This window comes from Ochotona princeps, chromosome 27 (genome assembly GCF_030435755.1).
Source record: "Ochotona princeps isolate mOchPri1 chromosome 27, mOchPri1.hap1, whole genome shotgun sequence".
Classification (NCBI taxonomy): domain Eukaryota; kingdom Metazoa; phylum Chordata; class Mammalia; order Lagomorpha; family Ochotonidae; genus Ochotona; species Ochotona princeps.
The window spans coordinates 6,294,758-6,317,750 of NC_080858.1; the positions used below are offsets into that span (position 1 = coordinate 6,294,758).

The window sequence follows — 22,993 nt, forward strand, 5'->3', positions numbered from 1 at the left end:
CAAATTAAGGATCAATATAGATATTACTGTGGCCATGAAGTGTCAATGTAAGTATACCTTCAACTGGATGAATCTATATGTTGTTTGTGATTTAAATTGACATTAAAAGTATAAAAGCATTGGCTGTATTTTAGCATCATTTTCTCCTTTATATTATTTAAAACTTTATTTCTGTTTCGTTGATTTATTCCTCTCGTTAAATTAGTATAATTAATATGAATTTTGTTTTTTTCAAAATAAAATTATTGGTGATTTTTTTAAAGGTTTTAATTCATCTTAAGATTTCAGTAAGCCTCCCAAGAATACTTGTATTCTTGTAACTAATTTTGCTCAACTGCCTTTAGTACTGATCCTTACATATTCACAAATTGCCACAAAGCCATTAAATTCCCTGAATTTTATGCTTTTTTACGCTGCAATTCTGAGTTGTCTTACTTACTGAATAAGAAATAGAAAAAAAAAACTTTGCTAAATTTTTGTATAGTCTTGAGCCAACCTTATGTTTTTGTTTAAATTTTAGGGAAAAAATATTGGACAGTGACATACTGCATACTTTGTCAGCTTTCTGCTAATGCCCTTGATTCTATTAGATGTGGCTGTGTGGTGTATGAAGCTTCATTGTGTTTTTGTGCAGATGTTGGAGCAGATGTGTTGGATTTAGCAGAAACAATGGTTGCGTCTGCAGATGGCCTAGTGTATGAGCCGGTAAGTTTGATTCATCTGGTTTCAGAAGTTTACACCCTGAGGACTTGTATGTGCCCTTGAAGACAGTGTGCATATTTGCTCTTAGTTTTGGTCTGGACTGATGTGTGTACAGGTTTTATTTTGGAAGTAATCCATAGTCTTTGAGAACAAGTCAGGCAGGGGCTAGGGAGGCAGTGACGAAAAGCCCCGACAGAACACCTCATTGAGCCTGTAAGTCTGTTTTGCGACTTACTTTCTATTTTCTGTTAATGCTTGCTGATAAGCTCTGTGTTTCTTTTGAACGCTGTTTTGATAAATGTTTCTCCTTCTCTTGTAATGATATAGAGACTTGTGTCCTGTTTGTCTGCTTTCTCCCACATTTAAATCAGGAAGAATAACCAGCTGTAGTTCTTACCAGCAAGAGTGAAAGCAGTGTCCTCCTCCGAGAGCTCCGACTCGGTTCGGCTGCTTGTTCTCTCGGTGCTGCCTTGACCCTCCACAGCTTGTTAGATGCTGATGGTCGTGTGTTGGCTTCACGTCCTAGGTCAGACCTGACGGAGAATGTTAGCATTCCAGGGACAGGCAGAGGGAGTCAGCACATCATGATCAGAACTAACCTAACAGAAACTTCGGGGAGCGAGCATGGCTACTTTGATTGCCCGATGCTCTGTTGGTATTGTGGAACTCAAGTTTATACATGCGTGGCTGAGTTGTTTTGTTCATTGTTGACCATTGTCAACTTTCCTAGTAGCAGAATTCCAAAGTAAAGACCACCTAGGATGGGGGAAGAGTAACAGTGGGTAAAGTTGAAGAAGGAAGGAAGAAAAACTGGCCAGTTTTGATTACTGTTTTTTTTTTTTTAATTTACTTTTATTGGAAAGTCAGATCTACATAGAGGAGATACAGACAAGATGGTTCCATCAGATGGTTCACTCCGTGGCTTTTAATTTGTAACAATATAAGAGCACTTTTTGATGTACACATTTTTATAACAAAATATTTTTTTATATTTGAAAGACACATTGACAGAGACAGAGAGGAAGGGATCTTTTGTGTGCTGGTCTACTGCTCAAATCACCACAATGACTGCAGCTGGGATAGTCCAAAACCTAGAGCTGGGAGCTTCTTCCAGGTTTCCAGTGGAAGTTCAGGGACCCAAAGACTTGGGTCGTCCTCCACTGCCTTCTTAGACACAGAGAGCTGGATTGGAAGTGGAGTGACCAAGGATAGAACTGGCATCTGTTTGGGATTGTGGTGCTGTAGGCAGAGGCGAGCGACCTCGCTGCCCACTGAAGATACTGGTTTTACAGGCTTTATTCAGGAGATTTGATCATTTGTAAATTTGGACGCCATGTTATGGTGTATTAAGCTATCACATACACAGTTTGAGAATATGATACTTCATTTTGTTGTCTTTCTTTCCTATTCTTCATGCGATTTAATAGATGGCTTTCTTTTTTTTGCCGTTCCTTCAGCAAGAATGTGTTGTGTGACTGCTTGTGTCTCACCGTTGTGCACTCGTGGCGATGTAAGGTTGGCTGAGGATTCAAGTCTGTTTTATAGTGTTTCAAACTAAAATCTTACAGGCATTCCTTGCTTGTCTTCAGACCCAATTATAGCCTTTCCTTTGTAGGTAATATAATTCATGCTTTTTCTTTTATTTTTGAAATTCAGATTTTCATCCTAAAGTGCCATTTGTGGGTCTCTTTTAGTTTTTGCTGGTTTTGATAATGTAGATTTTTTTTTCCTTGGTGTTTTTTGCCTGCTTTAATGTTCAAAGCAGTACTTTAAATCTGTCCTTTTGAAGGTCTTATAAGATGTTGAATATCATAGAGTTCTCAATCTCATTATTATTTCTTACATTATATGTGCATTTTGAACTTTACCAGATTACATTGACTTAATAGGATGTTTTTAATAGCCCTAGATGCAAGGAGAGAATATATAGTTTAGTCCAACTGTGTTTCTTTAAGTCAGATTGTGCTTCTGATGCTTTGGAAGAGATCAAGTCAAACGCAGCCTGGGATGGTAGTGTGGCCCACCATGGCAGCCCAGCAGTTCTTACTGCGTTTCTTCGGACAGACTAGACTCCGGTAGGGAGGTTCTGTTCTGAGTGAGAGGCCTAACTGTGCAGGTCGCCTGTGGTGTGCTCTCATTATGGACAGGCCCGTCCTGGGTGCTGCTGAGCAGCTGGTTGAACCCGCACCCGCGATGTACCTCTGGTGGCAGGTGTCCGGAGGGTGCCCTGCTGCCGTCCTGTGCCCACGTCCTGTGTGCCTGTGCGCTCGGACGCTCTCTTCATTTTCTGCCCTCGTAACTTTTTCTGTCCTGTGAAATACAATTGTGTTGGCCTTCTAAATTTGGACTCTGTAGTGTGTTGCCTTGCATATATTCTTTAAAGTTTCCACCCTGGGATTAGGAGTTAAAATTATAATGCAGATTGTATCCTCACTTTTAGTCTTCTTTGAACTTTCCTATGTAGCGGACTGCAAAGTCTATGTGGTACCAATATACGTTTACCTTGTCAAATGTGTTTATATTGTTTCTCTAGCTTCCTCTCCGTTCTGACTGGTGTATGTCCTCTTTTTTTTTCACACTTACTACATCCCTAATACATTTTAAAAAAGATTTATCTATTTTTTGTTGGAAAGTCAGATTTACAGAGAGAAGAGACAAAGATATTTATCCGCTGGTTTACTCCCCAAGTGGATGCAATGGCTGGAACTGAGCCGATCCAAAATCAGGAGCCAGGAGCTTCTTCCCAGTTTCCCATGTGGGTGCAGGGTCCCAAGACTTTGGGTCATTCTCTACTGCTTTCCCAGGCCACAAGCAGGGAGCTGGAAGGGAAGTGGGGAAGCTGGGATATGAACCAGTGATCATATGGGTTCCTGGCACGTGCAAGGCAAGGATTTTAGCCACTAGGCTACCACTCCATGCCACCTAATTTGAATTCTTTTTTTCTGCATTTCATACCTCCAGGTGATTTGTAATCTCCTGAGATGCATCCATTATCTTTCTTCAATCTTTAGGATTCCAAGTTGCAGGCAAAAGGGACTAATGACTGTGTTCGTGTTACACAATTGTGACAGGATAAATAGCTATTTTCAAAATGTGATGTTTCTGCCATCTATTCCAGTTGTTAGTCAAATTAAAAGGACTTCTGTAAAAGAGTGATATTTTAGGCAGAAAATTATGATTTCGAAATACTTATATATTTGTATCCATATACTTTTCATAAACCATTTAACAGTGTTAGTAAGTATTGATTCTCTTGTCCTTAGTGTACAAAGTACTTAAGAATTTTTTTTTAATTTGAGAAAGCAAATTCAAGTTTACTTTAAAATAATCTTCTCTTTAAACACTGAATATTAAAGTCTTAACCCTATTAACTTTACTGGTTTCCAAACCATGATCGTGCAATATGCTGTTGTAATTTCAATTTTGCTATTTATTTTTACATTTAGTTACTATTTAATGATGTTTTTAAAGGTGAGACAGTGAGAAACCTGATGGACCTGTGGTTTTTTTTTTTTTTTTTTAAGATTTATTTATTTTTCCGAAGTCAGATATACAGAGAGGGGGAGAGACAGAGAGGAAGATCTTCCTTCCGATGATTCACTCCCCAAGGTTGGCTTTAAAAGACTAACTGTATATCATAATCTTTGTTTTTAACAACAGTATACGTTTGGTTTTGTTCAAAGGAAGTAAGAGCCAAGAAGACTATTTGACAATGACGGTGATTCTGTTTTGGTTTATTTCAGGCAATATTTGATCTTTCACCACAGCAAAGAGAGTGGCAAAGGTAATAAATGAACAAAGCATTATGTCCCATAGACCTCTAAATCACATTTTGTGTATTTTGTTTATGGTAAGCTCTTTGTAGATGAACATTTTTCTCTGAATGACTTATTAGCATAATTTTATTTGTAACAGTTTCAAAAATGGTCAGATTTTAAGAAAGTCAATGAAATCTTTGGTACATACTGAATGATTCTAGCTTTTCTTTACATTTTTGTTTAAAAATTTCTATTTATAATATTTACATGTCATAGTTGTTCAAAATTCAGCTAGAATCTGAGTGACAAAAAAGAAAAAGCTAGCTATGTCCTCCTCCTGTAGGCGCGCCCTTGCCTCTCATGGCCAGGCCTGCCTCTGCCCTGTGGCCTTCTGGGCAGTTTCTGTGGATGTATGATTTTCTGTAGACTTACATATAAGCTTACATGTTTTTCGTAAAAATGGGGTCACTCCATAAGTTTGTTGTATAAGCTGTTTTTTTTCTATCTGACATGATGTATTAGCCATCTTCCCCTTTCCTTATTCATAACAGTTCATTTAATACACAGACTATCATTTGTTTTCGTAGATCCTTATTGATGAGCATTTAGGGCACTTCTTGAATTGCAGTATGGGAAGCACATTTAGGGGGCGTCCTTGAGCCACTCCGTGTGCTTGTGCTGCGTGTGCCTCGTGTGTGTCTGCCTGCCTACATGAGACACAAGTGCTTGGAATGTTTCTAGAAACAGAATGTAGCTTTTAGAGGATGATTTTTACTTTTTAAATGAATTAATTGAAAGCCTTTGTGGGTTTTTCTCCCTCTTTTTGTTGTTGTTGTTGGAGTTGTTGAGACTGCTTGGTAATACTTCTGTCCCTTTTCCTGGGTTGTTGTTTCACTCTTAATAACCACTTGTCTGTTAAAGAAATCAGTCTTTCATTGTGTTTCCGCAACCATGCTCACTCTGCTTTTTTTTTTCTTTCTTACTTTCTGGTTACTAGACTTTACCTAATAAAATTATTATCAAAAGCTTTTACTCATGTTTCCCATAATCCCTAAGTATATTTCAAAGATCTTTCTCTCACAATTGCCAATTTTGCCATTTGGGAGAAATTTTAATATAGGAATTTCAATTGAATATGAGTCAATGTCTTTGGGCTTAAGCAAGCATCCAGAGATGAAATACCTTACTTTGATCCAAAAATACTAAAAGAAGATGTCTCTTTTCACTTGGACTTTATTGAAGACTGATAATAAGTGATGCAGATTGTTTTCACTATGGAAATATTAGACATTTTCCATCATAGTGGAATGTTCTACATTGCTTCACATAGTAAGAGGGCAAGAAGTCTACTTCTTGCACACAGTTTGGATTCCTGAAGCGCTAACCATTGTCCAGTATCAACAGGTAAACCGTGGTGATACAGGACACACAAAAAAAGTGTGAAACACTCGATTTCTGCTGGCATTGGATCCACAAATTTCAAGTGCTCAAGTATAATCTGAAGATGGGATCTGGCTCTCTGAAACTCTCGAATGTATTGTGTTGTCCTTCTAAACAAGCCCTGAAGATACCACTCTGCTGACTTAGAGATCCCTGGGGCCTCTCAGCTCCTGGAACAGTGTGCATGCCAATATCATCTTTGCCTTTCTCTACCTTTAATGAAAGATTTAAATTTTCTCTCCATCCCTATTCTACTTTAAAATATTTAGGATCTCAAACCTCTTTGTTATGTTCAAACCTGGATAACCTTTCAGCTTCTGCTTTTTGTATCTAATTTCCTATTTATTCCACACTAAAGTTACATTGTAAGGGAGATGTGTTGCTTTAAATAGCCATGTCTAACCAATTTTCTAGTTGGGTAGCGCACAATTATCGTGTGACCTACCTCAGTTTGGAAAAAAATACCTACTTTATTGTTTCAGTGGGATGCAAGCACTTTCATATTTATTTTACTTTTGTTTTTAAAAGTTCTTGTGTTTGTGTATTCTGTAGACTTTAGTTTTCGGTTCACAGCACCACTACAGGAATCAGAGGCCAGGGCGACCTAGTTCATGGGCTTGGGCTACCTTTCCTCATTTTTCCTGCTTGCAAGGCCGGAGTCAACGGAAACTTGAATCTTCGTTTTGGAATAAAATCCAGTGATGGCTGAGTGCGTGTTCGCTCACCATTGCTTTTTGAAAATGTACTGCTAGCTTTTTGAGACTCCTTTTCTGTTTCACGAAGCTCTTGCTTGTGTCTGTTGCCCTTAGGATGTTGCAGCTGATTCAGAGTAGGCTGCAGGAGGAGCATTCACTTCAAGATGTGATCTTCAAAAGTGCTTTTAAAAGCCCATCGACGGCACTGCCACCCAGGTGAGAGCTGTGCTTCAAACGCACAATTGCTTATATGATTTCACTCGGATACCAACGTGCGATGCCTCATCTTCCAGATCTTATTATTTTTTGTACAAAGAGAAAGCAGGAATCATTCTATACCGAACAGATGTCTTTTAAGTTAATAATATGATTTTGATGAGGATTATCATGAATGTTTCATTTTCATTGAATTAACTTGCTGGGTCATCTATGGGGTGTACATCTGTAGAAAATTGAAATAAGTTTTAAGAGCAAACTGGTTCCACGTACTGCTGCCAAGATCCATACTTTTGGAATAGACATTTGGGGTTTGTTTTCACTTTTTCTCTTTTGTAATTAGAGTAGCTGCTAATTCAGAAATGTTACAACCAAGAAAATGATCATTTAAATGTAGACTTCCCTACGTCACGCTTGCTCCCTTCCCATTACCGTGCCAGGAGTTGATGAAAAAATGTATCTTTATAGGATTAATCTTTTTATTTTAATCTTTGTTCTGTCACTAGCTTTAGGCTTCTGACTAGATTTAAAAAACCGTGGGACTTTGGATTTGTATAAAACAAATATGTAATAGGTATATAATTCCATTTTATAGATAGGTGATTTTTAAAATACTGTGTAGACTTCAGGAAGCTGATCTTCTGTTTTAGATATTAGAACATTATTTGAAAAATCGATCTTCATGGTTTTTCCTCTGTGTGCAATTTTTTCACTCCAACATGATAGTGATAAATTATAACTCATCTCTGTGCCATATCCAACAGGGAGGATGGCTCATTGAGGTCTCCAGATGCATGCAGAATTCATGGTCACCTCTATGTCAACAAAGTCGCTGGGAATTTTCACATAACCGTGGGCAAGTATGTTCTTTTCACTCACCGAAGATACTGGAAACAAGCTGCATCTTGGTTAAAAATAAATTCCTTGTTAATCAGATAATACACAGCTAACTATTAAAGCAGTGCTTAAAGTGTTATCTGTCTGTTTAATGTACGAGTTTGGTGTTGGAGCATAAATCCCGGCACAGAGAACATGACTAACTTTAAAAGCCATTCTAAAGCATTAACGCACTCATGTCTTGTTTTTCATATCTAACTAAATGACGTGTAGGTAGGTGTACATGGAGTGAAATCTACTTGTCAAGTTTTAGTAGCCAGGGAATGGTTGCTATGACAGTCCATGAAATTGTTCCTTGTGGTAGTTTTATGATTTTATTTGCCTCAAAGCTTTTGGTGGTCCTAATTCCAAGTGTGTTCCTTGGCTAATTCTAGATAAGAGTTTGATACAGTTGGAACTTAGCCATACCTGAAATAAAGGTTAAGCAGAGCACCTGTTTTCAAAACAACATTCACTACAGAAGGTGTCAAGTAAGAAAAGCTTGGTAATAAAGTTCTAAATGAATAAATGGGTTCCATCCCCCCTTCTTCGTTCTGTATTGTAATTGAACAAAATAGCACTAGGTTGTCGAAGATTTTTTTAAATAATTACCATGTTTAAAATACCACACTAGATACTAAGGGTACAACTCAAAAAAAACCCAAAAAAACCAGAAACAAATTTTGTCCTCCTGGTGCTAACATTCTGAACATTCTGAAAAGAGTCTAAACTTTGATCACTGAATTCACTAATAATGATGTCATTATAGTGGTGTTGAAATTGTGAAGGAAATAGATTATAGTCTGGGTGCAAGTCAGCAGAGAACCTTGGAGCACGAGTAGGGCCTTAGAAATGTCCAGTGTGAGGGCGGGAGAGAGCAGAGAGCAGGGAAGAGCGTGCCTGCGGACTTTGACATCAGCCTTATCTCTCAGTGCCCACAACGATCAGATCAGTCAAGCTTTTGTGTTTTTCTTGCATGTCATTCTCTCCTTAAAACTTACCTTTCATTGTTTTGGTTATGTTGCCAAGACCCGTTACAGCCATCCCTGTTCTGTTCCTGCTAGGATCTTGTTTGGTGGTGGTTGTTGTTTGTTTGTTTTAACATTACAGAGGCAACAAGTCCTACTAACCTCAAAGAAATTCAGAAAAGTTTATTTTGCTTTTGGCTCTGAGTAGCATCCTAGCTCAAAGAGGGAAACATTGACACATTGGGTGAACTGCTGTATTGGTTGCCTTTTTTTGTGCATAGGGGGCCTTTTCTCAATTTTACCTCTTTACCTGGATCCAGTCATGTTTTGGGGAGGTCCTGTGAGCCTGCTTTTTTTGGCAATAAGTTCATTGGTTTCAATACTGACCTTTGGAAAGATCTTATGTTACCTCTTAAATACAAAATAGTGAACAACTGACTCTTTGTAATGCTGCAAACAAGGTGTGGATTGAAACGGGCACTTTGTATAACTAAGTGGAGTTTAATGCCAGGCTTGGATTATTTCACATTGCGCGAATGTCTCCTACAGCGCTCAAGGCCCAAGGCTCAAACCCCCAAGGCCCTGGACAGTTGCATTTGTGTGTGTCGCTGTGGATTGCTTTGGTAGGATGCCTTGTTTCCCTGGATGTCATCCTCTAGAGGCCAGTGCGTCCCCCCTGCAGTGACTGTGACAACCAAAAATGCCTCCCATCACCAGTTCTCAGAGCAGTTTCTCCACTGAACCTTTACCCTGGCGTCCTTCTAGCTCCCAGCTTCTTAACAGCCCGGCCCTGGCCGTTGTAGTCCTGTACAGCGTGAACCAGCACATGGGCTGTTGTTGTATCTTTTGAACTAGTAGGTGTCAGTGGTGACTTTACCGTCATGTATGAAAATACTGTCATTTTTCTTGAAATTTTTCAGAACATCAAGGCTGGATAATCTGCCTTTCCCTACTGCACAGCAGTTTGATAACTTAGTGGCCAAATTTCATTGCAATGCTTTTGAGTTCAAGGCCAATTTGGAGATTCTTAAGTGGGAAACTTGGTACCAACCACTGTTTTCAGCCTGCGTCTTGGGAAAAAACAAAAAAACAAACACAAAAAGCCTAAACTTCCCATCGTGGCGCCGGCTGCCCTGCCGAGCTGAGCGGGCTGGTCTGCCTGGTCACAGGGACTATGTTGTTCTGTGAGTTTACACCAAGAAGAACCGTAGGGCATTGCAAAGAGCCACCTTCTGGAACGCGTGACGTAGTTCAATGCTGTTACTATAATACTTCTCCCCCCTTCTTTCAGGGCAATCCCACACCCTCGAGGCCATGCACATTTGGCAGCACTTGTCAATCATGACTGTAAGTAGTTCTTCAGCTCCTCTTCAGCAAGGGTGTCTTTGAGAAAAGCATCGTTTTTCAAGTGCAGGTATAGGGCAGGGCCCCGAGGGTGAGCTCTCCTGAAGACAGATGCAGTGAGAGGAGGTGATGAAGGTACTGACTTGGACCCCTGCAGTTCTCAGAAGCTGCTTGTTACTGGGATGAAGCACCCCAGGCCGGCTGTGTTACTGTGAGCCATGCTTAGGGGTGCTAGGCCTGTAGACCTGCTCTGGGGGAGGCCCTCTTTCACAAGTCTCCAGGACTGAGCCTGGAAGTGGGGGTCTGGGGGACCACTGTGAGGTTGTATGCCCATTCTCCAAAAATTACTTTGCAAGGACACAACTCAGGTTGCTTGAGCAGCTCTCATTTGGCCACACCTCCTGAAGGTTCCACCCCCTTTTACTAGAGCCACCTAGAAGTTAACACGCGGTCATTGGAACAGTCAGCACCCAAGCCACTGTGGCAGGAAGCGTTCTTTGTGACACTTGCAACAAATTTCTGCCAGTTTGTATGGCTAGTGAGACTCTGGAATTTGTTCAAATTTACAATATCTAAATTTGAACATACTCTTATATATAAAATATTCCACTCAATTTGGTAGAATGATTCTTCTAAAACATTTGTAAGTCTGTTGTAGAGAACAACGCAAGTAATTCTATGGAAAAGTGAGTTTGGTCACAGTTAGCAATAGTATGTATTAAAACTGTTGGTGATCAGTTTTGTTATTTGGCATATGGACACCATCCCAGTTCTAACAACAAAATCTTATTGTTATATTATGACCAGAATCAGTAAAGACATTTTTCATGGCTATCAGAATTAGCTGTAATGTTATTTCTCAGAAGCTAATTTGTATGTAATTATAAAATTTAAGATACAAAAATTGATCAGAATTTGCCTATTGTAGATTAAATTTCTGTATGCTAAATGTGTATTATTGTAATTGCAAATTTTGGGTATTTTCATTTGAGAACAGATAAGAATACAAAGCAATCATTAAGATACAGTTTTTATACTGATTTCTCTACTTAGTTGCTTTTGTTTTTTTTTTGCTTCTTAGCTTACAACTTTTCTCACAGAATAGATCATTTGTCTTTTGGAGAACTTGTTCCAGGGATTATTAATCCTTTAGATGGAACTGAAAAAATTGCTGTAGATCGTAAGTATAGAATAATTTGTCTTGGAATTTATATGTAGAAAATAGTTTTTACAACTCTAATGCTAGAACATTTTCAGTAATCTTCCAACTTGGCTTGTGAAGGGGATTGTTCTATGGCTGATGAATGAGATACACATGGAGAGAATTTGTTCAGTAAGTAAGTAAGATGAAGTAACCCCCTAAACATAAAGTGCAAATAAATAATAGGTTGGGGAAAGGACCAAATTTAAAATTTGTATATGAAAACTTAATAAATCATAACTGCACTTTTCCACATTCACCAAAGAAAGAATAAATATAGAAGGCTCGAACTTTGTAAGACTTTTTCTTCTCTAAGTTCAAAGTTTGGAAATACATGTTTGCTCTTTTGCAAATCTCTAGAATTGTACCTAAGAAACCTAGACTTACTTCAGAATGTATTACACGATTAAAAAGTAGCACATTATAGCATAGTTATCTTTTCTATATGTTTTCTTATAATCCACTCCACTTAACGTAATAGTTTTTTGTAAGAATTGGAAGTATGATTTTCTCGATTTTGTGACAAGCAGTATGTTTTCATTTCTTCTGAAGATTCTGTCTTCTCTCTATGTAAGAATTCATTTTGTCTGGTGTCTTATCTGTTGGACGTTTTGAGAACTTCTAAAGTTTTCTCAACCACCAGGAATTTTAAGTTCATACAAGTATAATTAAAAGCTTAATATTTCCTTAAATTCAGTATATTTATTAATGTTCTTTACTCTTAGTGTAGTGTTGTACATTAAAGATATGTAACTTGGGCCTGGTACGGTAGCCTACTGGCTGGGGTCCTCACCTTGTGCATGCCAGGATCCCATATCAGTGCCTGTTTGTGTCCTGGCGGCCCCATTTCCCATCCGACTCCCTGCTTGTGGCCTGGGAGCGCAGTCGAGGACGGCCCAAAGCCTTGGGACTCTCAACTGCATGGGAGAGCTGGAGGAGGCTCCTGGCTCCTGGCGTCAGGTTGGCTCAGCTTCAGCCATTGCGACTGCTTGGGGAGTAAGTCAGCGGATCTTCTCTGTTTCTCTCCCTCTCTGTATATCTGGCTTTCCAATGAAAATTAAAAATATATATATCAGTAAATTAGAAAAGATATGTGACTTACAGTGCTAATTTACATTCATGAGTATTTTGTCTTCTGGGAATGCTTCACTTAAGGAAACGATGTACTAAGTTTAGAAATGTGTGAAAAGGAACAATTGTGAGAATTATAAACCTCATCCAGTGAAATCTTACTTGTAATCAATAAGTATATACCCATTTGACACTAGCGCATTGCATATTAGCTAAGAGATGCTCATTTGAAAAAAAGTTTTTGAACAAGAACTCTTGTAAGTATGGGTGAGTTATTCCAAACATTGTTGAGTCTAGAAAATTCTAAATTGATAGAGACTGAGAGATATTTAGAATTCTGTATATGAGGTGTCAGTAGGTTAGTGAAAGATGTAAAATGGCATACTGCTGTTGTTCCTAACACCTGTTCTATTGGATCTCTGGTTCCAAAAAGAAAAAAAAAATGGTGTAATGAATCTGTATGTGCAGTTGCTGTTCCCTCTGGAAGCTCTGCTGAAATACTGCAGGGATTACTGAGCAATTAGATGCCTGATTTACTCATTGAGATCTTCAAACTTGGGCCTGGTGCGGCAGCCTAGTGGCTAAATCTTTACCTTGCCTGTGCTGGGATCCCATATGGCTACTGTTCCTGGCTGCTCCACTTCCCATCCAGCTCCCTGCTTTTAGCCTGGGAAAGCAGTGGAGGATGGCCCAAAACCTTGGGACCACTGCACTCTTGTGGGAGAACCCAGAAGAAGCTCCTGGCTCCTGGCTTTGGATCAGCTCAGTTCCCGCCACTGCAGCCACTTGGGGAGTTTAACCAGTGGTTGGAAAATCTTTCTCTCTGTGTCTCTTTCTCTCTCAATCTGCCTTTCCAATAAAGATAAATAAATCTTTAAAAAAAAGAGAGAGAGAGAGAAGGAAAAGATCTTCAAGCTTAGTTATACTCCAAATCTTGCAGAAAAATCCCACCCAGCAGCATTTGTACTCTGGCCATGAGAGTGGCGGGGGCCAAATGCATGGAGCATCTTGTGCTGTGTTCCTATAGTGTTGGTAGGACCTGGACTAAAGAGGAGCTGAAATCAGTGCATACGCGTGGTTGTCAAGGAGTCCTGAAAACTGCATATTGTGTAAAGACTAAACAGATCGCAAAATTCTTATAAGAAACAACCTTTGAATATCATGAACTTTTTATGTACCTTTGTATATTACATGTGCTGGTTGTTGTTTCTTAGACCATTAAGTAACGTGAAATGGTATAATTTCAGTTAAATTTACTTGAGAAGGAACTTTCTGGCAGTTTTGCTGCTGTGCTCATGAAAAAATACATTTTGTTTTCGTTCTAGACAACCAGATGTTCCAATATTTTATTACAGTTGTGCCAACGAAACTACATACGTACAAGATTTCAGCAGACACCCATCAGTTTTCTGTAACAGAAAGGGTAAGTTGAATCCAACTGTTGAAATTATTTGAAATCTTTTAGAGATTTAAAATTCCCCTAACCACAAGATGGGTGGTTCAGTTGGTGTCCTTATTTTAAAACTTATTTTTATGTTAAGCTAATAATTTCGTAGAAATAGTTTATTACTATAATTAATACATTTTAGAGCAAGAAAAGTAGATTTTTCTAGCAAGGAAATCTAAAATGTTTTCTATAGAATTAGGACTCAAAACTGTTCAACTTAATGAAGATACTATGTTGATTTTAGTATCTGAAGTTCAGAACATGCTTCCTCATCTATTACTATGAACAGGTTTTAGCCCGGCAGCAGGGGTTTTAATTTCCTGTTGTCTTCTAGCATATGTGCCTGTGCTGGGACATGCCTGTATTGCCTCTTAAGTTAATGCTTCGTGGTCACGTGACATAGAGTATTCTGTAACCTCAGGACACGGTGGCCTCATAAATGCCGAAACGAGGAACAGACGTTAGGAGTTGGACAATTTCACAGATTCTACATCTACTCTAGCGTCATGATTTCTTTTTGTGTGTGCAACAATGATGAATATTCACATTTTAAGTGCTTTTTAAATTTATTTATTTGAAAAGCAGAGAAATGCTTACAACAGCTTGTCCTGGGCAAGGTCAAAGTCAGAAGCCCAGAACTCGGGCAGGGCCTCTCAGGTGCTCAGCAGAGGACCAGGCACTTCAGCCCTGCCTGCACTTCTTTGGGTGCATGTCAGCGGGGAGCTGCAGTGGGAGGGAGGCAGGGAGACAGCCACCCTGCCTGGTGTCTTAAGCATTGTACCAAGTGCCCGACCCTGAAGATGTTTTTGAGAGTCTTATAATTCACGACCATCTCATAGTCAGAATTTTCCTTATTCTTCTGAAATTTGGTGTTCTTTTTTAGAGGGAATGTGTTACATTTCTATAGCCTTTCAAATGTTTCAGTGGAAAACCCTCAGTACCTGTAATTTTGTACATGTGTGTATATATGTGTGTGTGTACACATGTATACATAGACACCAGGTAAAATACATACAGGTACTGATTGTGCTTTTCAGAATTCCTGTAGGGCTGGGGAGCTACCATTTCTCACCTGGAAGTTTGGCAAACACCTGACAAGCAGCACACACAGCTGCCTAGGCCTTGGGGAAAGCAGGCATACTCCCATTGCCATGGGGACGCCAATGCCACAGTGTGTGTGGAATAGAGGTAAATAGTGGCTGCAAAATGGCCCGAGTATTTGCCCTTTGGCCCAGTGGTCCCACTTCTAGAATGGATTCCGGAAGCACAGCGGGGCAAATGTCAAGTGATGTATGAGAATAGTGCATGCTTTGACATTTCTAGTGGTAGAAGACTGGGACGTCAAGCTGCAGGAGTAAAGATGAGGGGGCAGAAAGTGGGGCTGACCTTCAGAGGTCAACAGCACAGTCACTGTTGCTCTTTGGCTGTATGCGGTGCCCCACTCTCCACAGCAGCGTCATCTTCAGCATGATACTGAGCAACCCACAGGTTGAAGTAACTTTGTTGGAAACCATCGATAGTTTATGGAGCCCTATTGTGATAATAACAGGAGCAAGAATTTTGAAATGCTGTATATTTAAAAAAATGTTTAATGTAACATAATAAGATCATAAATGATAGTGTAGTATAAGTGTACTGTGATAATACAGTTTGAAGTTAAAATAATTATTATAAAGTTTGCAGAGTTGATTTTTGAGGTATAAATTAGCTAGAATGAAGTAAGTGAAATAGAATATTTGATGTGCATTATTTGGTAAATTTACAATATTAGTTTTACGCCCTTAAAAAGTCCTTTTAAGTCTGAACCAGTAGTTCAAACATTGATATTTTTTAAATCAATGGAAACATTTTCTTTCTGTATTGTATCATATAGTTCAAATTTAACAACAGGAATTGAAATAGTTTTGAAATCTGGTAATTTCAATAACAGTAGTGAATTCAGTTGTTTTTGAATTCTTGACGAAGAGATTTGGCCAGTAAGGAACACACAAATGTGGCCTTATGCTCTAGAACATTCAGGAGATTGGTATGTAGAGTAAGCCTTTTGAGAAAGTAGGAAAGAATAGTTTTGCTCTTTGGGTAGTTTCAAAAGCAAATCACAGGAGAAATGTAGAATCGTTGCAGAGTAGAATGGAGCAGGATCGGGTCGGAGGTTGGCCTGTGACCTTCACGTGGTCGAGGGCCTTCTCCCGCGGTGGCGCTGGGGCGTTGTGCTGAGTGTTGCCGTCTGACCTGCTCCTTTCGCTTCCCGCAGGAACGCATCATTAACCATGCTGCCGGCAGCCACGGGGTCTCTGGAATATTCATGAAATATGATCTCAGCTCTCTCATGGTGACGGTCACGGAGGAGCACATGCCTTTCTGGCAGTTCTTCGTGAGACTCTGTGGGATTGTTGGAGGAATCTTTTCAACAACAGGTCAACAGGAATTCCTTTCTGTTTTTCATCTGTAAAAGTGTTAGAGACTCTTCAAAAGGCCAAAAAAAAAAAAAAATGCATGTTCTTCTGGCTTGGTGTTAGAGACATGTTTTTGTTGTTGTTAATTCCAAAGTTCCAAAAATTTCTTGATGCACCACTACACATGACTAATTTGGCTGCATTTATTGATTTGAAGGTGATTATATGGTGAGCTGCAAAGGTTGTTTGCTCTTATCAAGCAGAAATATCACTACAGCTAATTTCTGCCAGTCGCTTGGTACCCACCTTAGATGGGTCTCCATACTCTTCACAAAATTCTTCACTCCTCTGTAGAAATGAAATAGTAGCGGTGTTGCATACACAGCATGCACAGGTGTACAGGATTAAGAAAACAAACCGCCTGGACACATGAATGCAAACTTAGCTTTGTATTTAATGTACTTTAAAATGAATAATAAGTAAAATGATGTCTTACAATACATTGAATATGTGCAGACAGATTTTTCAGCCAGTAACGTTTGTCCCAGGAGCCTAGGATCCCCTCCGAGCTCACTTGTAGAACTGTGTTCAGAAAGTGTGAGGTGCTCCTAACTGGGAGAGTTAAATCCAGCAGCGCCTTCAACTCCAGGTCCTCATCGGTGTTACACAGTGCCGGGTGCTTGGCACACCTGGCATCACATTTTTTTAAACAAATGAATAATTTCCTTGTGTAATTATTTTAAAGTGGTTTGTTTAAATCTGCTTCAATGTCCGTTGCTGATTCACATATGTGGATGTGTGAAGAAAACTGAAAATACTGGGCAAAAGAGCATGAACCATACGGACTCATGATCTGGAAGAGAACTGCCATTTGTTTTCGAATTTAACTGAATTATTTTAACCATGGAAGTAAAAACGGCAAATTGCTTCTGTTCTCTGCTTTTATTTATTCCTTCTTATTGGGTTTTTTTTTTATCCTTACATAGTAATTGAGAAAATAATTCCATTAAAAGCATATAAACTTATTGTTTATACAGGTATGTTACATGGATTTGGGAAATTTATAGTTGAAATAATTTGCTGCCGTTTCCGACTTGGCTCCTCTAAGCCCGTCAATTCTGTAAGTAGCAGGGGCTGCATGGTACCAATCTCTGGCCACAATGCCACTCTCTAGTACCCTTCGTAGTGCTTGGTGCCCAGAAAGATTTGTCCAAAATAATTCTTTTGCGTTCGGAGGATCTGCAATGAGGACTGATACTAATGCTTTGGTCGTTTTCTGTCCTTTGTCTCAGGTTCCCTTTGAGGACGGCCACACAGACAACCACTTACCTCTTTTAGAAAATAATACGCATTAACACCTCCTGGGTGAAGGAGAGAAACTTTCTGCCTGAGACACAAAACCTTTTTTTAATAATAAAATATTGTGCAATATATTCAAAGGAAAGAAAATATGAACGAGAAGCAAGAAACAGTTATATAAAAAAGAAAAAAAACCCTTGAGACCCTCCGTGTGTTGTATCTGTTACATTTGTCCTAGAAGAAATGTTGTCAGTGGATCAAGGCCAGTGGAGAAGCGCTCTGAAGATGCCCCTTTGTCACAGCACATGCGCAGTACTGAAATCAGACTTTACTTTCTGATGGCAAGAAGCCGGAAGGCAAGAAGCGAAACCACGTCTCAAGAAAAAGTGCAAATGTTTGCGTCCTCTTGTTTTTCACAGATTTGATGTCGAAATAAAAAAAAAAAAATGTAAAACACATGGAGAACTAGTCTAGACTTTCAACATTATAATCAGGTCACATTGTTAATAAAGAAAAACAGGGACTAGTTCGTATAATTTAGCCATATTAATGTTAAGCCATATGGTCAAGACCATTTATCTCCTAATTTGGTCTTATGAAAACGGTTTTTGGGGACTTTTGTTAATGATTTTTCTGAGTGTTCAGCCTGGTGTTTTAGAAGGCGGAGGTGCACGCCCCGGGTGAGGCTGTGAAGGCGCCATGATTTGTGACGGAGGGAGCCTCCACAGATTGTCTTAGAGACTTTACGGGGAGAGGAAAGCACATCTTCAAAAAAAAAAAAGTTTCCTAATCTGATCCTTTTCCTCTTGCTATACTTCGGAGGGACAGGGTGAATAAAAAGACCCACTGCTGATTGTGAAAATTAGCAACCTGTACCGTATTAAAACAAAAAGCCAAATATTTTACACTTGCAGTGAGTGGGGAACAAGGTAACTTTAATCTTGAACTTTAATCTTGAAGTAACGCAGGAGTCGAGGCAAGTTTGTTAAGTACAAGCGAGGTTCCATATTAGACAATGCCCAGTGAGCTGTAAAGCTGACTTAGGGAGAAGTGTTGAGGTCAGGCTATCCTGAGTGTGACTAACTGTGTATTACATTGTGTGGTTCTAACTTGCTGCCTTTTTAAGAGTTAGTTTAGAGTTTCTAGAGTATATAGGATTTAAAAAATGAGAGGGTGCTATTTCGCAGGTGCCGTTGAAAACTGTATTTGAACATATGTGTGCCAACATCAGTTTTCCTTTTATGATCCCTTAACGACCATAGGATACAAGAATCATCGACTGGTATGCAACACTTCCATCATTTACAGACTCAACTTTAATGACGGTTTTAAAGAATAACATGTCACAAGATACAACTTTTCAAACGGATTTGTTTTTAAGGATAAAATAATGCTTTCTTGAAAATAAAATACAGAGAATAAAAGTGACAGAACTATTTGCAGTAAAGTTTGTTTAGAATAGTACTTTTCGTAAAGTAACAGAGGTGTCATTGTGTAGAATATGTGGTATCATAGAGCCACCAAATGAACAGAACAGTTACATGGCAAAACGTGCTTTGAAAGATTCAAATCCAGAAATTCTCAAATGATGAGTTGGCCACCTCTGGGTTTTGTATTTCTTTTCTTAAACAAAAGTGGGCTCAGAACTTTTAACGGAAAGAAATTGACTGTCATAGATTGAATCTTGGTCTTACTAGTCCGCTTGTTAGAAAATTGAGTTACATTTTCAGAGTTTTATTTTTGGCTGGAAAAGAGTGATTTGGGATTTCTTTTTTTTTTAAATTTAGAATTGTAAAAGTTAAGTATCTTTTAAAAGAACTTAAATTTGTTTCTATATGATACTTTAATTGCTCCTATCTTCTTCAAATATATTAAAATTTAAATGAAGTTAATCTGTCCCATTGAGAGTAACTCTGAAAGGAATGTCTTTCAAGCCTAGTCGTGCTGTTGGCACCGAGTTCCAGTGTGAACATTAAGAAGGGCTCCATGAGAAGCCCCTCAGATGGGCACAGTCAGATGTGTGGCCTCCCCAAGCACTTTTTTTGCTGTTATAGAATGTTCTCTATTGGGGAGTCCTTTCTGACAGTCTCTCTTTGTTACTCAGTCCAATCCCCATGCTCATTTTGAGTACTTAGTGTTTATATTTGTATGAATTCTACAGATATTTTAGATCTGTCTGAAGCCTCAAATTAGGCGGAACAGACTCCTAAGTGCTATGTTTGCACATATCTGTGGAAAGGTTGAAATATTTAAGTGAATCATTTCACTGGTGCACTGTTTGTATACTTCACACTACCTTTAGGATCGTCTTTGGAAATGATGTCTCTTCCAGTCTGTTAGATAATTCCTATAGCACTATACTGTACCTTATTATGTCTTAGGCTAATAATTCAGTTATCAGAAAGTAAATTGATAAGCAACTCCTTTGCTTCAAAATTGGAGGTCTACGCTAGAGTTCAAAAACCTCAGTACCTTGAACATATCAACATATCTTTTAAGCTAGTACTTACTCTTTTTAAAAATATATTCAATTTTTAATTCATTTGAGAGGCATAGAGTTTGTAAACACTTAACTGGTGGTTAACTCCCAAAATGGCCACGATGGCCTGCAGGGCTTTCACGAGCAAGTTCAATCCAGGACTTCATGAAGGTGTCAGGAACACAGCCATCTGAGTGCTCACTGCTGCCTCCCAGGGAATGTGTCCTCATTCAGCTGGAGTCAGGAGTTAGAGCAGGGAATTAAATTTTGTCTTAAGGAAAAACTACCCAGAATGGGAAAGCATAGTGAAAAAATATACATGGATGAAAGCAGACCTTAACAGGCTACAGAATAAATGTTCTGTAAATTCTTTGTTATACTTTTAGCAGTGTAGGAAAGCCACTTACGTGTTGACTTGTACTATACTGATCTTTGATGTCATTAAGGTAATTTAAAATGGATCCATAGTTGCCCTAGCTCACGCTCCCCCACCCAATTGCAGTTCCAGGTTACAGTTAGTATTTAGAATCAAACAAGGACACAGATAAAATGTTTGTGTATCAAAAGGGATATCGCAGATTCCTGACACTCACTTTTAAGCATCCTTTGCCACCACAGATGTCTACACTTCTCAGGGATCTGCTGTCTCAGACCAATCACAACTGAAAACCAGCAACTTCTATATACATATATTTTCATAAAGTTATCTAGGCAATATTTTTCCATACCTCCATTCAGTCATGTAGGACACAATTATGTCTTCCCATAAGCAACTATTTACAGTCAGATTATTAGAACAGCAGTTCTAGAAAAGTAGCTAGGTGGAAATTTGCATGGGATTCCTATGACTTTTGAAGAATTGATGCTTGTGAAAGTTTAATGTACTTTAATTTTCATGTCCCTTTTGAGATAATACAGTGAGTATTATATAAGCTTCCTCTGGATTCTAAATGAGTCAGTTACATTGTCACCTGGAGATGATGGTATTTAGTACAGAATTTTAAGCAGTGCTTTTGAGGTCCCAGCCTCTGCCTCAATTTTGTCTGCCACTAGTAGCCCCGGACGGGGACTGTCTTCTATTCTGAAATCTCTCAGCTGCCTTGCAGGTGCAAAATACAGGGTTTACAAAAATTTTTAAATCACACACCTGCTTTCTCTGTCCATTCTTTCCTCTTTCCGGAATGGAAGCATTTTTCATTATTTTGTGTTCCTTAGGCATTCGGGTAATTGTGACTTGTTGATGGGAATCAGTTACACATTAGGATGTTCATACAGCCACCTGCTTCTACCGCCCCGTCCTCAGAACTTCAGTCGAGTCACTTCTGTGCTGCTGCATAGAGAACACGCACAGAAATGTAACCCTGCTACCCGTGTCAGGAAAAGTGAACTTATGTACCCATGTCTTAGAAGGGCATTCACCTGACAGCCACTACTCCTGCGATTTGACTGAAATTTGGTTTGGTTGAAAGAGTTCTTTGGAAGGTTATATCCATTATTTTTTTTTTTTCTCCAGAGTGGATGTTGTAGAAAGAGCCACTGCAGTAAGAAGTAGTTAAAGACACCATACTAGAAGAGAAAGGGGCCATTTTTAATTCCAAGTTTTATTCAGTCAAGATGTGAATACCTGATCAGTAGAATTACTGAGATGTTGAGATATACAATAATCAAAACATGAATCCTTAGAGCTACCATGTTTTTTTTCCAATCCCATTGAGATATATCTTGATTTCAAATTATTGGTCTACAGAAGTACCCTCAGAAGTACCCTCTAGACAACTGAATGTCACCAGCCTTACGTTTCACAGCTGAAGTGTCTGCTGTGGGAAGTAGTTTCTACATATTCGGTGACTGGGAAGGGACTGCCCAAAAGAACCCTAAATATTTGTTAATATCAGTTGAGAGACCGTCCTATGGCCTAGTGCCCTCAGACCACCTGAATGCGCCCATCTGAACATCAGCAGCTCTTCGTGAAGATGACCAGAGACAGCTGCCATCCTTGGAGGATGCATTATGCCTGTGTGATTACCGGGGGGTTCTGAGAAGACACTTTGGTTGCTTAGGCCCGGATTCTGCATCTAAGGAAGAGGCTGTTGTCGAGCTCATGCTAAACTGAACTGCTGTACTCTACATCAACTCACCTTCGAAACATGAAGGAACGTGGGGACAATAGTATATTCTTAGAATAGGCAAAACAAAAAACCTCACACCTATTCTCTAAGGTTTAGAGTCACTTTATGAAGTGGATCCACTTTTCTGTGGTACACTCCACAGTCCGTGTGTAACTCGAATGATTCAAATAGCAGTAAATCCTTTGCAGCTAACACAAGAAGGCTAAAACTAGAATCTAAGACTTTATTCAGAATTTTGCTTTCCTCAGTGGCAAAAATCAGGTGACTGCATGTTTATATAATTCTAGCTTAGGATTTTGTCCTCTCCTGTTAGCTTTTGGAAAATAAGCATAAATATAAGGATTGGCAACTTTGAACAAGCAAGTAGTAGCCTCAAAAGAAGCTTAATTGGGAAAATAGATTATTAGGATTCAAAGGATGTAGAAATCATAGCTGACAAGTACAAGAAACCATTTTAAAAGCGTAACAAACTTGAGCTCTCAAACATGCTTAAGCCTTCCTTGTATAAATATTCACACTTCTTGTTCCTTTGTAAGGTTAAGAAGTGAATATAGAGTTAAGAAAAATGGCTAATATGAATGCACCTTTTTAATTACCCCACCCTCCAGCCAGGACTCCAACAGATATCATGAGAAGGAAACAGGGACAACGTTCCTGGGGCATTGCTTGCCTTACAGCATTTGGAAGGGTGTCAGGCCCACTCTTCCTTAACCTAACTTGTTAAGCTTTCAGAATGGGTGCCTCACGGACGCCAGGGTCAGTACTGCTGCTCTTTAGCTAGCTTTGCATCTGCCATGCATCGTCCATGTAACTAGACTGAAATTAATCTCGAGGAGAAAAGAAAAGCTAAATATTGCAAGACAGGAGCACTTTCAGGTTTAATGTGCAAGGGCAGGCATACACTAGATTGTTGCTGACACAGAATGGAACCGGTCATCTCCTAAAACATCTGGATACAGGGTAGTGTGTGAC

General features: G+C 39.1%; 1 protein-coding gene across 3 annotated transcripts in view; it reads left to right on the forward strand.

The window, feature by feature from the left end:
- The window catches only part of ERGIC2 (ERGIC and golgi 2), a 30,787-nt gene extending 11,775 nt beyond the window's left edge, over positions 1–19,012 (forward strand). The window contains exons 4-14 of one of the 3 annotated variants that reach the window (XM_004592642.3): positions 1–47; positions 635–705; positions 4,446–4,486; positions 6,710–6,811; positions 7,576–7,671; positions 9,947–10,002; positions 11,081–11,179; positions 13,597–13,694; positions 15,973–16,135; positions 17,152–17,234; positions 17,407–17,563. In XM_004592642.3, the coding sequence (XP_004592699.1) occupies positions 1–47; positions 635–705; positions 4,446–4,486; positions 6,710–6,811; positions 7,576–7,671; positions 9,947–10,002; positions 11,081–11,179; positions 13,597–13,694; positions 15,973–16,135; positions 17,152–17,234; positions 17,407–17,469 (919 nt within the window). In that variant the 3' untranslated portion in view covers positions 17,470–17,563. Of the gene's footprint in view, positions 48–634; positions 706–4,445; positions 4,487–6,709; positions 6,812–7,575; positions 7,672–9,946; positions 10,003–11,080; positions 11,180–13,596; positions 13,695–15,972; positions 16,136–17,151; positions 17,235–17,406; positions 17,564–18,600 lie in introns of those variants that run through there. The other 2 variants (XM_058655742.1, XM_058655743.1) reach the window with 2 other exon arrangements.
- The last annotated feature ends 3,981 nt before the right edge of the window (positions 19,013–22,993 follow it).